We start from the raw sequence: 16,774 nt of genomic DNA, 5'->3' as shown, positions 1-16,774 counted from the left end.
TCAAGTGTCTTGCAGACACCACACGTGCTCACACTCATCAGCAAAGCTTCATCTTCCTCCTGAGAAGCCACCTTAAAACAGTGGCCTGCCCTCCTCCTGGTGTGATTCTTCTTCAGGAGGACACGGTAGGATGTTCTCCATGGCAAGGCGACGTCTGTTTACAACAGCAGCAGAGAGTGAGGTCTGGACCATTTTACCAAAGCTATTACTGAAACCCACTTTATGGTATTTTTCTTCTGATAATTGTTGATGTTGCTAGGGTTATTCTTATCTTTACACTGATAGAATATATTTTATAAATAAGTTGTATTTTATGTGGAATGTAGCAAATTAAGTTGACTAAAGTTTATAAATTTCTATTATTTGATTCTTTGTTTACTAAAAATTTTCATATTCATTTAATTAAACAAATTTAGGCAGACTAGGAGTGTAGCTCAGTGGTAGAGTGCTTCCTTAGCTTGGCAAAACTCTGGGTTCTATCCCCAGCTCCCCCAAAATGTAAACATCAAAACAAAACAAACCAAACAAGCACCTAAGCCCCAGGAAATCCAACTTACAAAATTCAAGCTTAATGCTGAAAACCTGGAAAGCTAGACTGTGACAGAGACACAAAGGTCACCTGACCTCCCTCAGCCCTGGGTGGTGGTTTCTTTCCCAAGGATGTCTGTTCGCCTATCTCTGTATTAAAGACTTCTTCAGGATGGGATCCTGGTCTGTCTGGATCATCTTGTTACAGTGTTTAATCTCCCTGGAGACTTCCTGCTGTGCTCACCGTCACTGAAGGGGTCCTTTGAATAAAAGTCTGGGGACACCGGACATGGCATAATTTAATCACAGGTTGAATTTAAGTCTGCAGTAGCTGTTGGGCTGGTTTTTAATGGCCACCTTCAAGTACAGGTTCCAGGTGAGATTCTGTGGGTTAGGATGGACTAGAAACTCCCAGAATGCCCACGATGCTGGCCCATAGCCCCACTAGGAGTGCCCCCCCCCCCCAAGGTGCTCGTGTGGGGAAGCGGTCCTTGGTTTTAGTCTGCTCTGGGCTGATCTGCATGATGGCTGCCTTCTACTTCATTGCTCCATTTCTCACCAGGGCTGCTCAAGATCTCCAGCTGTTCCCAGCTGTGCCAGGCACATACTCTCATTGCCACCCAGGCTTTGCCCTGCTCACCCCAGCAGGCTAATCTCTCCTGGTCTAACCCCCTCCTGTCACCCTGAATCAGGAACTCGGTGTTTGGTCCGTAGCCTCTTCTGTGTGGAGCCCAGGTCTAGTGCTGCCTGAGGCCGCCTCCTCCACGGAGGCTGGTAGCTCCCTTCAGAGGCATGGTGGCTCGGCCATCTTGACCCAAACAGGCTCCCTCCTTGGCTTCCCTGACAGCCAACACCTTGGGTTTTCCTTCAAGAAGGAAGGCATGAGCCAGGTCAGGTGTGAGTCTTCGGAGGCCCCCCTCTGCTCAGTCCACATTCATCCCATCAGCTGACTGGAGAAGTACAGCCTTGGACTGTGTAAATAACAGTAGTTAAGATTCATTTCCTGCACTGCCTCTCCCTTGGGCCTGCTCACCACCCAGCCCAGTTAACAGCTCACACTGGATGTCTCTGCTTTGCTTCCGGTCCTCACGTTTGACTTTGATGCTGGGGTGCCGGCCTTCACAGTCTAGGGAGGATGAAAGTAAGGGCACACTGCTTCCACTGTGAGCAGTGACCTCTTTGAAAGTGACCCGGGAAACCTCTTTAGATCCCGATTGCCTGATGAGTGAAGAAGAAAATAAGGGGGAGCAAGGAGGTCTTGGTTATGACTGTTTTCATTTCTGCTGGTATTTTGGGAGAAGTGACTCTTTTATTTTATTCCTCCTACTGACCTACAGTGTTTTGAGGGTTGAATCCAGGAACCCCAGGCATGCAAGTACTGTGCCACTGGACTGCGTTTTCACCTGGGCCCTGGTCTCTTTGCAGGTACAGTTAAGCAGACCACTTCTCATGTTGGTCGTGCAGGGGGAGTTGTGTGTATGTGATATGTCTGCCAGCTGTTGCCACTGAGGCAGTACACCCTGATGGCAAGCATCCCAGTTCCAGCTGTTTAGGGTTGGGCCTCAGTCAGCCTTGGAAGGAGGACCTGGTTCAGAAGAGTTAGGTAAAGGGGGTGGCCGAATGCTGCTGCCTTCAACTTGTGATACTTGTTTCGGGGACGAGCCAACACTGATTCTTTGCATTTCACATTGGAAGCGGGAGGAGATGGATTTCCGTGATGAAATGAAAGGGGATCGAGGATGAGGCTTCCTAGTATTTTGGGGATTGATGGATAGTAAGATTAACCATGAGGAGGTATTTTCTCAGCCGTAAAAACCAAGTGCAGCTGCTGTTCTGGCTCTGAGGTAAGCCCTCTCATGTCCCCACAGCCCTTCATCATGACAGAGCAGAGTGCCTTGGAAGAGTGAGGGTGGCCTGTGGGACTAGTGTGGGCCTTCCCCACTTCCCCACTCTGTCTCTTGCCCCTGCTCTTGCCTCTGGACCATGACACAGTGGTGGTTTTCCAAACTAGAGCTAGTTGCCTGACACCTTATTTTCTGATTTACATGAAAATTTTACCTGCTTATTGAGCGTTTTGTGGACCCTAAAAAGTAGTGTTCTATGGAATCCTGACTGCCCTAAACAATCTAAGGTTGGTAAAGTGTGGCCAGAGCTCTCTCTCACTCTGAGACAGATTTGGAAAACCAAAAAGCTGGAGACATCTTGGGGCTAGGGATGCAGTTCAGTTCATTAGAATGCTCCCCTAGAATGCATGAAGCACTGGGGTCAGTCTCCATCACCAGATAAACCAGGCAAAGTGGAGGTAGAGGCAGGAGGTCAGAAGTTCAAGGTCATGCTCAACTACAGAATGAGCTCAAGGCCCGAGCTACGTGAGATCCTGCTTCAAAAACAGACCACAAAGAGAAACCCTTCTCACTGGGCGGTGACAAGGTTTAACTTGAGTACCAGCCTTTCTGTGGTGTGGGCAGGGGATGTGACCGGTAGTTGGCCCTACAGAGAGGAGGGGTGGGGAGGGAATTTCCTGCTCTTTGCTTCTCAGAAGGTGGGGGAAGGAGGTTCATCAAGGCTAGGCATTGATGGGGGATACAGCTGTAGCTGTGGGAAGCCACTCGGTTTTGTGGCCAGCCTGGGGTTAGGGCATTGTTGTCCAGCTTTTGGTTTTCTCTGGTTGTGATGGAAACCTTTCAAAATGCACTAGCCGCTTACTGCCCATTTGCTAGGATGAGCAGAATGCTGCTGCTTCAGATTATTTACCATGACTTCGTGTAGCAATTTTGAATGCCTCGGAGTATGTTCCACCGCAGATACTGAAGTGTGGAGCCCAGAAGCCAAGACACTGGCCGAACCCTCTTCCAGAACGCTGAGTTGTTCATGGAGTTGTTCGTAGAGTTTTTATTTGTCCACTGATGTCTCATATTCATCATTAAGTTTGTCCTTGAAGCATGGCCTTTCTGGATATCGGTCTCACTTCAGGAAAACTAGAGGACTGGATTACATCCAAGGCTTCCCATCCACATTTGCAGACATGTCCCAGATTGAGTTAGCTTTCCAGGATGCTAAGTGGGTAAAACTGATTTACTAGAATGTGAGCTTCCTGAGGGCATAGGTTGTATTGTCAGGTCCTGGGGCAGTGTTGCCTACTAGGAAGCGCTGGTAAACATTTGTTATGGGAATGTTGTATTGACTGTAGGGTTATAGTGCATCCAGGTGTCTTACATGCTGCATCTGGGCAGAAAATTTTGCTTGAGAAATGTGTTCCCTATGAATCCCTTCACACTGGCACTCCTGAGCCCCCGCCCTCCCGGCTCAGCTCTCTGAGCAGTGAAATGAACTCATCACTGTTCCCATGGCAGAGCATGCTTCTCCATCTCCTTGGCTCTGTGACCTGGTCTCCAGCCTGGAGAGTGCCCTGTGGCTTGGCAGGGCCTGGGAGCTGAGCTGGCACTTGGTGGCTCTTGGAAAGGATTCACCACATCTCTCCATTGCAGCGTAATCCCCAAGACACAGGAGGCAGGTCTGGGGTTTAGAGTTTCAGTAACTGCCAGCTGATAAGCTGTTATTTATAAAGTAAGATAAGCAAGATTCTCTTTCCACCTTTGAGGAGAGTGTGTAGAACTAATTTGCAATAGGGATTTAAACTCAATGAGTGCTTTCCCCATTTCTCCAGACTGCTTTTTCATTTTGAATTCCATGGATTCATTTCCTGGCAACATTTTCTTCTGGAACGTAAGGTCCCGTGTAGCCCCCCCCCCCCCCCCCCTCCCCACCTCCGAGTGCATGCATGCTTTTGTCTAGTCTACTGAAGATATGAAGATACTTTCTCCTTGATGGAGATGTTCCTGCACCCATAATTTCTCCTCCCTGATAAGAAAAAGATGAAGACAGCTTTAGTTGGAGCCCTGCTTGTTATATGCACAGAACCACCTTTCCCATGTTGTTGGGATATTCTTCTGGGTTCTGACTCCAGTTCAGACTGTAGCCTGTGAACACCTTCTGAATCCATTGCTCCTGCTCTTGACTCTGAAGTCAGTGGTTCTCAGCCAAGGAGCAGTTGTCTGGAGATGTTGATGATTGTCCGAGGGGAGAGGGAGGCTGCTATTGCATCTAGCTGAGGAGGCTAAGGAGGAGGTCAGGATCACTGCTGACTGTGCCACAGAGCACAGATCATCTTCCACAGCAATTAAAACCCCCACCCTCACCCAGCATCAGTAATGCTGAACTTGAGGAAGTTTACTCTCCATGCTCTGCCTCTTAGGAATGCCCATTTTCTGTTGAACTCAGAAAGGTAGAATTTGTTTACCTTAACCTTAAACCTTGTAGAATCCCTTTACTAACCAACAGGAGTGTACAGCCCTTCCTGCCTTATCCATGGTGCATATGGTCACAGCCCACAGTAGACACCTGCAACCATGGATGAGTACCAACTTTACATATACTCTATGCTTTTCCCTATATGTCAATATGATAAATTTTAATTTATGTTAGGCATGGTAAGCGATTAACAATACCAAATTATAATAAAAAGTTCTAACAATATACTGTAGTAAAACTTACTTTAGATTAATGAATTACCTGTTCCTGGGATTTTCCATCGAGTACTTTTGGACTTTGATGAAATCACAGATGAAGAATAACCAGTGTTTGGTGTGGTGTTTTCTGTAAGGCATGTAAGTAGAGATGGCAGTGTGTCTTTGAATGATTGAAAGACTCCATCTGCTGTCTGGGAGTAGAGAACTCTGTAAACATCCTTTCGTGTGGAAAGTAACCCTAACCGCGTGAGAAAACGCTCCCCAGAAGAACAGCTCTGTCCAGGGCCGGTTGTAACTCCATCATAGGTGCTGGCTTTGTGAGTGGAGTGTTCACAGCCTGGCCTTGGGTTTCAAAGGCTTGGTCCTGGTGGCCAAGGGCACTGACTTGGCCCTCAACTGCACTTCTTGTGGAAACCAGTGTGTTCCAGGATACTGAAAGGGACTCCTGACAGCCCTCAGTGTCCTGCTGCCCAGCGGGAACCACTGAGAAGCCTGGCCGCCAAAGAGGAAAAGTCCAGAGGTGGGTGGACAGGGCTATAGGAGCACTCACTTCTGGCCTATAGCTTCCTCTTCACCTGCTTGACCTTTTAGGTGGTTGTTTAGTGTTTACATTTCATTTATTATTGCCAGAGATCCCACCAAGTAGAGTTTATTATACTAGTTAAACAAAAATATTATCAGAGTCACAGAGATTTATTTATTATTTGTTTGTTTGTTTGTTTATGCATGCTAAGAAATCAAAGTCAGGATCTTTCACATACTAGGAAATATTCAACCACGGGGCCACATCCCCAGTCCTAATTGTTGTGTTTTTGTTTGTGGTAAAAACATGGAATGGAATTTTACCATCTTCAACATTTTTTAAGAGTACAGTAGACATTTTTAATCTTTTGTGCCTCAGTTACCTGGTGATCTTGCATTAGTCTCCTGGTTGAAGTAGAGTTCTTTTATTAGCTCAATGATTCATTTAGCAAGTATTTGAGTGTTCACCACCTACAAGATGGAGCAGGAATGCTGTTTGTTTTCTTCCCAGAGAAACTTGGGGCAGTGGTTTTCTATGTATAAGATAGATACTTGTTGCAGAGTTCAGAAAATACAGACCAATGTAATCACTCCTATCCCTGTAACTTGTCAGTGCTGCTGGCGTATTGATATATCTTCTGGGTTGTGTGTGTGTGTGTGTGTGTGTGTGTGTGTGTGTGTGTGTGTGTGTTGCTGTTCTGTCTTGTTACGTTTGTATCTCCAGGGCTGCTCTACTCAGTGTTCTTGTGTTATTAGCTGCTTTCAGTCAACACACCATAGATTGCTTTCTGTGTGCCTGGGAAAATCATTGCAGTGGGCATATTCTAAATGTGAATCGCTGAAATTTAAGCAATCAGTCGATCAATACTCTATTCATTTGAACATTAAAATTTCCTTCCCTTTCATCTTTTCTTTTAGTCAATTTTTCTTTTCTTGTTATTCCTTCTCTTTCTGTCTGTTTTTTGTTTGTTTTGTCTTGTTTTGTTGTTGTTTTTAGACAGGTTACAGCTCTGTAGCCCAGATCAGATTGGCCTCAAACTCATAGTAATTCTCCTGCCTCAGCCTTCCAAGTGCTGAGATTGTAGACATGAGCCACCAAGTGCCTGACATCTCTTCTCTTCTTAGACACGTAGTTGGTCATTTTTACAAATATCTTTCTTTCCTTGGTCGGTGATGGGAATGAGGTTCCATGTTCACCGTTACATTCCTAGGAGCAAATGCTGCTCTTAGTAAACATGCATACAACAAACACTGGCAGGGTGAGTGAATGGCCTGGGTGTTTCTGTAGAGCCAGGAGCTGGGATTTGAGTACAGGGCAGGATTTGGTGATGAGGTAGTGAGTTTGGTGCCTGGGTGGTTGAGGGGAGAGGGGAGAGGGGAGAGGGGAGAGGAGAGGAATTTGTCTTAACTTATATCCACACTAGGGTATGAGAGTATCCACATCATTTTCACCAGAATTCATCCACAAGTTAAGCATATTAGTAAATTATATTTATAGCGAATACACTACTTATGTCTTTGTTATTGTAGTTGGCAGAAGACTCAGAGAACACTTCCAGGTCCCTGCTGCCAAAAGTCCTAGAAGTCAAGTATGCCAGAGAAGATGGGCATAGAAGGGAGGTGACTGGTTGGCCTCTTACTTTGTAGGCCAGGAAAGAAAAATTGCTTCTTCCTTGCTTACCCCTCCCCCAACTCAGCCAGTCTCCCTTTTAGAGGAAACCAAGGTTTGGCCAATGTGATCTGTCCTGTCAACTCTCATGCAAGCAGGCAATAGAGAGAGTTCACCAGATGAAACCCTCCCCGCCTGGCACCTTAAGTTACATCACTTCCCTGAGTCCTGGTCTCTGCTCCTTCAGAGATGACGGCAGCAGCAGCAGCAGTAACAATAATCGTTGTCCCTTGCAAAGAGTGAGAGATTGGCAGGTGTTTGCTAATATGGATGAAGTAAGCCTTGTTCGCGTGGGATAAATAACATTCCTAATGCATGTGTTTGTGTTGAGTTTACTTTGGCACAGTCATTCTGTGAGTCTGGGATGAGCGACAGCTGTAACTGGAGGACTAGCTACAGTTGGAACTGTTATAGCTGAGCTTGGGTTGTTTGTTATCATACATGTCAGTGAGCAGGAACCGATGTTAAATCTGTAAATTGTGCTTTAGTTAGATGATAGACATCTGAGAAGATGGTAGGCCAACCCCCTCATGGAAGCGCCCTACCATCTCATCTTTAGCTCACAGTTTTTGCAAAGAGGGGAACAAAGACTATTTATGATCCCAGAGCTGAACTGTGCCCCCTGGTCAGGTGACCACCATTTTCTGAGATTGATGATGTCTGCCATTCATACTTTTCCCACCTTTTCCTGGCTGTCTCAGGCACTTCTTGGCCAGTGTCTGCTGGTATCAACTCTGCATCTCCCTAGGTGCTGCCTGGCCTGGAAAGTTGACCCAGAACCTATAATGGCCCATTATAGGTGTGTAAGTGTCGAGTTCTCCCTACAGTGTGGAATACAGAAGTTTCCTATTCTCCGTCTCCTGTCACACGGTACACACTGTCTCAGCAAAGGACTCCTTCTGTAACCCTATTTCAGTATTTCATAGATAGGTGTTTGTAAAGGGCTGTGCCCACGTGCACTACCCGGCATGCACTGCCTGGCTCCATGGTGGCACCTGTACTCCTCTTCCTAACCCTCATGCAGTAGGATAAGCCCTACATAAACTCACAGGGGTGGGTTGGGGGGAGTGTCAGCTGCAAAGTACTGATTGTGTGGTCCATAATTTCAGAGCCCAGAGCTGCTCAGTTTAAACTCTGGCCTTCCAGTTTTCAGATCGGGGGCTACACAAGTCCTTCCTATTATGATAAAAAACCGAAGGTATTAAGGAGTGTGAGGATTAAAATGGTGGGATCCAGAACACTAGCAACGAGAGGTAAAAGTGCTTTGCAGCTGAGTCTGAGTTAACTGAGCTGACCAGATAAGAGGCAGTCCACACATGACACTGCTGTTTTATCATGCAGTCTTGCTGGTAGTTAAAATAGACTAAATTATAAGTAGGGACAGTTTTTAACAATTCTCTTCCTTTCCACCTGTTCTAGTCTGCCTATTCCAAAAAAGTGATGAACACCCAGACCAATCTGTAGACAAGGAGTTAAACACGAGGTAATCAAGAGAAACCACAGCTATGTCTTGGTAAACTATGATAAGACTTAACGATCCACAGCCAGCCAAAGAACAAGGCCTGTGCTGAAGTTCTAGCTGGGCATGTAAATTCGAGAACAAAGACTGTGTGGTCTTAACAGCTAGCTGACCTCACCAGGTCAGTGAGTGGTAATGCTGGCTATGGCTAATGGCCAGTAGAGAGTCAATGTCAACAGCCAGCAACAAGTGAGAGATGCATGGAGGGCATCAAAGCATGGGCACTTCTTTAAGTAAGTGAGTGTGTGAACATGCATGATCATCTCCCTGCTTGGATCAATAGAGTGTGTGTAGAGCATGCGGGTCCCTATTGACTCAGCTTCACTATGTTCAGAGAATTAACAGTCTTAATAGAAATCACCTCAGTCTCTTCCCAGTTTCTACCATAAGTCCTATAAAGAGCCCATAGACAAACATTTCAACACATCCCCCTCCCATACTCTTTGGTAGCCCCCTACTGGGTCCCTTTTGAAGCTTCGCTTGCCTTCCAGACGATTTTCTACAATAAAGCTTTGATCATTCTTTTATTTTTTTTCTCTCTGTAATAAGAATTTCATTTAAAGCCCATCCTTTCGATTGCTCATGAATTTCACTCCATGGGTTCATGAGAAAGGGACCTAGAATTGACGTTTTGTGTGATCATGGGCACCCAAACGCCTGAGTTAAGCTTCACACTCAAGGACCCCCACCATCCCCGATCGCCCCCACCCACTCCTGCCCCGTTGTACAGCTGCCTGCTGTGAGCTTCAGAACCAGGTAGTTAGGCCTTTGGGACTGTACAAGAAGATTTGAACTGCAGAGAGCAGGGCTCTTGCGTGAGTTAGGTACTAGTTTGCTTGGGCTTACCAGGGACACTTGCAGGGTTCCTGATGTGTTGCTCTTTTCAGTTTGGACTGCTGGCTTGGACCTCCAGGTAATGGGGATATTGTGTTTGGACTTAATAGAAGTAATGGAAGCCACTCTCATCCCTAGCTCATGGTTCCCGGCACATTTCCTCATAGGCCTCCGTCAGTCCTGGAGATGATGATTTCACAGGGTTGGTGGGCAAGGCTGGGAAGGAGAGTGGAGAATGGTATTCACTTTTTGTGGAAAACATTTTGGATTCTCCTTAGATGAAGGGAAAGCTGTGAGAGCAGCTGGCCTGATTTCATTTTGAGCCTTTCCCAGGCAAGGACAAAGCACCTTTTACTTCTGAGTGCCTGTGTTGAGCATGCCTCAGAAGTGAGCTGGGGCAATGGGAAAGGCCCTAGGAGTGACAGATGCCTCTTTGTGATTTGTTTGAGGGACAGAAGGACTCTTCAGCAGGGAAGAGAATCTTAAGTCCATACTGTGTTCACAAATCCTTTTACAGAAACATCTTCAGACCTCATTGCTTTTCCAAAATACTTAGATTTTCCCTCTCTTCCTTCCTCCCTCCCTCTCTTCTTTCCTTCCTTCTCTCTCTTCCTTTCTTTGACAGGATCTCATGCAGCCTGGGTACATGTGCTGCTCTTTAAAAAGAAAGAAATATGACTATTCGTCAAGTATGGTGCCGTGTGCCCGTAATCCCAGCACTTGGGAGGAGAGTCAGTAATACAAGACCCGCCTCAGATACATAGAGAGTTTGAGGCCAACATGGACTTCATAAAACCCCTTCCCAAAGCAAAGCAAAACAAAAGTAATACACACATAGTAAAAGCTTGAGTATAAAGAAGGAGATGTCTCTTTTCCCTCCCCATATCTAGGTCATTCCTCTGGTAGTCAGTCAGTAGTCTTGGGTCTTCCCACATGGCTCTGTGTACCTCTCTGCATAGTCAGTCTGAGTCAGCGCATGCGGACTGTGTTAGTGGGGGCCACCACACTCAAGATCTCCAACCATATAGCTTAAACAAAAATTCAGTCTTGAGTTTCCAGAGGCCAAAACCCCAGAGCAAGGTTTTGGCTGGTTGTCTTAAAAATGGCCCCTTAGCATCTTTTTACAGGGCAGTGCTGTGACTCTGTATTCTCATCTCTCCTGATAAGGACAAAGCCCGCTGGGTTAGGGACCATTCCAGTGATCCTGTTCGAAAACCTAACTTTCTAAAGACCAAACAAAGTCACATTTTTAGGTACTGGAGGTTAGTACTTCAACATGTGAATTTTGAGGGAGAAAAAGGTTCAGTAATTTAACCTACTCATTTTAAAACAATATCCCATTGGGTAGATAGCCCACAATTAACACTAGGCCTTGTGTGGAAGGATTATACAGTTTTTTCCAATGTTTGTAACTAAGTCTTTGAATACTTGTAGGTATGTGTCTACAAGGATGAACTTTGAAGAACTGTAAGCATTGCCCTCTGAAGAGTTCAAAAATTATACAGAGGAGAGCTCACAAGGCCTTAACCCTACAGCAGCTAAGGAATGCCGAGAACAGGAGAGATGGTCTTCTCCAAGGAAGAGCACACTAATTGGTTATCCAATACCAAATAGTCAGCTCTAAAAACATACGTACAAATAACACCATATAGAGTGAGTAGGTTGTTTTCATGTATTTAGGAATATGCATACATACATACATACATACATACATACATACATACATACATGTGTACATACATACATACATGCATACATACATACAAATGTAACAACAACAATGAAAGCAGGCCACGAATTTGAAAGAGTAAGGAGGGATATATGGTAAAGTTAGGGGGGAGGCAAGAGAAGGGCAAAGTGATGTAATTATAATCTCAAAGAGTAAAAGCAGTAAAATAAAAATCATAGTCCTTAGTGCTCTGTGATATGATGTGAGTAAAAAGTTCCATGTTCAGCATGTGGTCTGTGACTTCAGCCCCGGCTGGGACTGGGATGGCTTGGGCTGTTTGTTTGAGGAGTTTGCCGCCCACATGACTTCACCACTCATTACTCATCCAGCATCCGTTTACTGAGGCGAGGATGCACAACACTGCTTTGTTCGTGTTTCGTTTTTATTTTAAACAAAAGGCTTTGAAAAAGAGTAGTTTTAAGCTCATGGCAAAATTGAGTAGAAAAGAGAAATATTTTACATCTGCTCTGTTACCACAGAGGTGCATCTTCCTCGAAGACGCCCAGCATCCTTCCAGGATCCGCTTTCCCAGTGACATCAGGATCTTCCCATGGTCCCTAGCCCCTCACAGCATCCCCCCAGCACAGCGGCACATTTGTTATGTCTGATGAGTCTATATCTCCTCTTTGTCTCTCAGAGTCCCTGGTTTACGTCACAACTTGGTCTTGGTACTGTAAACCCTACATTTGTTTTATAAGCCTGACTTGTTTGGCAAAAGGTTTATGCCTTGTAGAGCCAGGCACAGGACACTAGCTTTTCTCTCCAAGCTTGTGACAGTTTAGTGTTAGGCCAGTCAGTTGTCTAAGGTGAAGAACAGGATGAGTGATGCCAAGGTAATACGGCTCTGGAGGCAGGGGCTGGATGAAACCTAGCTTATCGTAAGTTATGTTCTCCGAAACGGTGGCCAGTCAGCACAGGTGCAGTCACTCTCCTGGAATTCTGCTGTGCCTTTCACAGACACGATTTTCAGTTTTCACCTGGCGCGATTGTTGGAACTCAGCTCAAGGCTACACGTACATTCCTTGTCTATTGGTATAGTTTACTTTGAAGAGCGACTGTTGGTGTAGGCGAAAAAGGCTACTGTTGAATTACAATATTTTTTAGAATTTTTATAAAATATGTACATATAAATGTACATATGCCTGGTTTTTTGGCAGTACTGTTTAGACCAATTGTGTTGCATGTGCTAGGCAAATTCTCCACCACTGGACTGTAGCACTCTAAGTAAAGAGGAGTGCTTGATAAATGCCGTGCATACATTGATACAGGACTTTAATCATAGAGTAGGATTGAACAGCTTGCTTCATTGTAGTGTTTTCCATATCACATCATTCCGTCACTGTTTAGACAAATGTAAATGACTGTGTGTATTTATTTTCCCTTCCGTAGAGATAGCAAGCTTACCTACTGATTCTGCTATGGATAGTTCTACCATTAGCTCAAAACTTTCTAGCTAGTTCTAAGTTACCTGAGATGGTCAGCCTATAAAGGGGAGAGGCTTACTGAGCTCACCGTTTTAGAATGTGATTGGCTGTTCCTGTTGCTTTGGGCCTATGACAAGTAGGCCATCACGAGGGGAGCAGATAGCAAACAGAGGGAGCCAGGAGCTCCCAGTCCCTTTCTGTGACCTGACCTTTCTTGAGCTTTTAGATTGTACTGTGCTGGGCTAGTCTTTTACTATGTGGTCATTTGGGTGATGCTTAAGGCCCAAACTACAGAAAACTGCTTCTAAAGGAGTTTTCTTTCCAACTGGGCTAAGTGTTGTCACATTTGAACTTGGGATGCAGCAAATCTGGTTACCTGAGACAATGTGACTTAAAGAAAAGCTAGGAAAAAGGAGGGAGAGCCCAGAGAATCAAGTTAGTTTGGAAGCGGAGAGAAGAACAAGCAGAAAGAGAGAGAACCGTTTGAGCATGTGTGTAGAAAGATAAATAAAATCAGAGATTGACAGTGAGGATAAAGTGGCCTTGGGAGGCAGCTCCATTGGTACAGTGCTTTGCCTAATGTATACAAAGTCTTGGGTTCAACCCTAGCATGTTATAAACCCAGTGTGGTAGTGCATGCCTATAATCCCAGCACTTGGCAGGAGCTTAAGGCCCAAACAAAGCAAAAACAGAAAGGATGAATGAATTGTAAAGGAAATGGAGGTATAGTTGATAAAAACACATGCAGCAGTGTTAGTATCACACAGTGCTGATCTGTTGGCTCGGCCTAAGGAGAATAGCCTCCCTTGTAGTGACGGCCTAGTTTTATGAGCCTTTTGAGTAAGATGGTGTGGAAAGTTGAATGAAGGATGCATGGAGGTCATGTTACAGTGCAGGACAGAGGCTCAAACACTGGCGCTTTCATGAAGTGAGGAAGCATGAGACGTGAGTAGACTTCTGAGGTCTACCACAGCATTTTAATTTGCTGTCTTATCTACATACCTGTCAACTAGTCTCCTTGTACATGATGTTTATAATGAGGTTTTTTTAACTGGTGTTTGTTTTGAAGCTTTGCAAAGTCCCAAACTTCCTTCTAGATCATTACCAAGAAATTGAATCATTAGGGCTTAGGTTCAGTATAGAACAGTGTTCATACTCAAATATTTGGATGTAATTTGCAGTTTTTGTAATTCCTTTCATAGAAGCCCTGTTGGGTAGCAGCTCCTTTCTTGAGTCAAATGCATCTGAGGGAGCTTCCAAAAGACCACAGCAGTGTATAAGGGCCGTGTAGCATATGTCCTGTTACCATTGTTACTTTATAAGTGAGGACACTGAGTCTTGAAGAAGGAAATGGCCTTATCTCCAGGTGGCGGAGTCTAACTACCTCCACAAAGACTGACTTCTAGCCTGGACTGCTAGCCACTGCCCCGCTGCCTTGTGTTTTCTCAAAGACCAAATAACGGGGGGCAGAGAGACTGTTGAACTGGTAAAGTCCTTGCTGTGCAAGCACAAGGAGCTGATTTGATTTCTAGGACCCACATAAAACCTGAGTGTGGCAGCACACCTCTGTAATCCCAGTGCTGTGGAGGCCAGAACAGGAGGAGCCCTTGGGCTTGCTGGCCAGCTTATCCAGCTGAGTTGATCAGATCCATGTTCAGTGTGAGACTGTCTTGAAAAATGAGGTGGAGACATGATTGAGGGGTGACACCCAGTGTAGACTTCTAGCCTCCGCATGCATCTACACACATGTGCCCCACACATGGCACAATGATCTAGTTTCCCAGGTGAAAGCCTTGTCTGCTGTTAGTGGTACAGTGGGAGTTCTGTGCTCACTGAGCCAGTGCCCCACTCATTAGCCTAGAAAGATTGCCCCTGCAGGGCACGAGACTGAGAAATAGTGCATGCAGGAGAGGTTCCTACGACCCTGTCTTTGGGGTTTCAAGTTGCAGGCTCCCCTCTGGAAGCACAGCCTTTTCCTCCCAGCATGTTCCTAGGGTTCACAGTTTGTACATAGACTCTGGATTTTGACATTGGTTGTTGGGTCCAGCTATTTGTTTCCCGTGTTCTTCCTCTTTTGTGTCCTCCTGTTTCAGATCTTGGCTGCTGTTTTTGCCCTTAGCTGATCCCAGAAACCCTTGTTTTCTCTTACGTGTAATGACTGTGTACTTCTGAGGAAGTCCCTTTCCTGCTCATTCCTGGCCACCTTCCAAGTCATCAGTGCTCATCATGTGAGACAGTTGTAGCAAAGACTCTGCCACACGCTCCTCTCATGTCCTGTGGTCATGATGACCATAAGAATAGTCATCTGGTAGCCTGGAAGGTCTACCCGCCAAAAGCCAGGGCAAATGTTTGGAAAGCAGTGCATCTGTATATGATGCCAACTGGGTCTCCTATAATTTAGTTCAAACCTGACACTTCCAAGGTTTGGTACAGTCTCACAAGATTGTCCCAACTTCTAAGGCCACTCACAATCCGAACCTCTCACAGCCTATCTGATTGGTATAAAACTGAGTTCCGACCCTTTCCTCATAGGGTTCAGTAATTTGCTGAATCACTCACAGAATTTCAGGGAAGCTCTGTTCTTATATTTCCCCGCTTGCCGTAAATGATAAAATTCACAGTCCAATGAACAAGATGAGGAACCCCAGAGGGTGTGAACCCTAGTAGTGTCTGTTTCCACAGCGATGGGGCACATCTCCAGTGTACATGGATGCATTTTCTGACAAGTTTTTAATCCACCAATGAGGGTTTTTGTAGAGATGCCAGTGAGTATCACAATTGATTCAGTCATCAGCCGTCAGTCATTTATCTCAATCACCCATTCTCTCCCTGAGAGGAGAGAGTGGGGAGCTGAAATTTCCAATCTTCAATGTCATATGGCTGACTTCTTCGACAGCCAGACCCCATCCTGTCTGGCTGGGGAGAGGGGGTCACCAAGAGTTGTGCCATTAAGTATAGACTCAGGTGTGGCTTATGGGTGCTTATGAATAACAAGACACTTCTCACCCACCCTTGAAATTCCAGTGGTTTTGGAGGCTCACGTTCCATGATCCTAAAGAGCAATTTTGTGTTTCTTGCTAAGTCACAATGGCACACTCTGAGAGGATGTTTGTGTCTTTCCTAGTTGGCCTGCTGCTGTGGATCTGCTGGATGCTCCCTCTGCTGTGGCTGCTGCCCTAAGATCCGGCAGTCTCGGACCACCCGCTTCATGTATTTACTCTACTTCATCCTGGTCGTCGGCCTCTGCTGTGTGATGATGGCACCGTCTGTGACCAAGCAGATAAGGGAGCACGTAAGTTTCTGTTTTCCGATGGAGTTGGAGAAACATGATTTCGAGGACTGGGTTCCACACCGCTGTGATTTGGGTTTGTTACGTGTCTGTTGCTGTGATAAACCCTCATGGCCAAGCCACTTAGAGAAGAAAGAGTTTATTTGAGCTTATGATTCCAGAGGAATAAGGGTCCATCGTGGTGGGTTGGCATGACCGCACATGGTAGGCATGGCAACAGGAAGTTGAAAGCTCACATTTTTGAACCATAGCACAAAGCAGAGAGAATGGAGTGGAAGTTGGCAAGGCTTTTGAGTTAGCATGCCTCCACACCTACCCCCATGACATACTTCTTCCAGCAAGGCTTCACCACCTAAATCTCCCCAAACAGCACCCACCACCAGCCAACTGGGGACCAAGTATTCCAATGCCTGAGGCTGTGGGGGACATTTGCCATTCAAACCACACTAAACTGGGTCTCTGAACTGTCTCAAAGCGTGTCCACTGCTTCCTGGCCAAGCAGGCAAGCCATTCAGCAGCCTCATCTTTAATTAATCAACCAGTTAATGTTTGGTATGATGTCTAGGTATGTCTGTGAATGTGATGATGTATGATGTATGTGCCCAAGTGTGTCTGGGTGCTCATGAAGACCGGAGGAGAACGTCAGGGGGTCCACTCTCATTCTCCGCCTTGTTCCTTTGAGACTGAGTCTCTCCGTGAACCTAGAGCTGGGCTGGTGATTAGAGGCCAGC

At 45.7% G+C, this 16,774-nt stretch overlaps 1 protein-coding gene across 1 annotated transcript in view; it reads left to right on the top strand.

The window, feature by feature from the left end:
* Positions 1-16,774, top strand: part of Serinc5 (serine incorporator 5) — a 96,707-nt gene that overhangs the window by 25,217 nt on the left and 54,716 nt on the right. The window contains exon 2 of the mRNA XM_059276389.1: positions 15,879-16,046. Coding sequence (XP_059132372.1) covers positions 15,879-16,046 — 168 coding nt within the window. The remainder of the gene's footprint in view (positions 1-15,878; positions 16,047-16,774) is intronic.

Source organism: Peromyscus eremicus, chromosome 11 (assembly GCF_949786415.1).
Source record: "Peromyscus eremicus chromosome 11, PerEre_H2_v1, whole genome shotgun sequence".
In the NCBI taxonomy this organism is placed as follows: domain Eukaryota; kingdom Metazoa; phylum Chordata; class Mammalia; order Rodentia; family Cricetidae; genus Peromyscus; species Peromyscus eremicus.
Note: the sequence above shows the minus strand (reverse complement) of the source record. Positions and strands in the feature narration are given on the sequence as shown.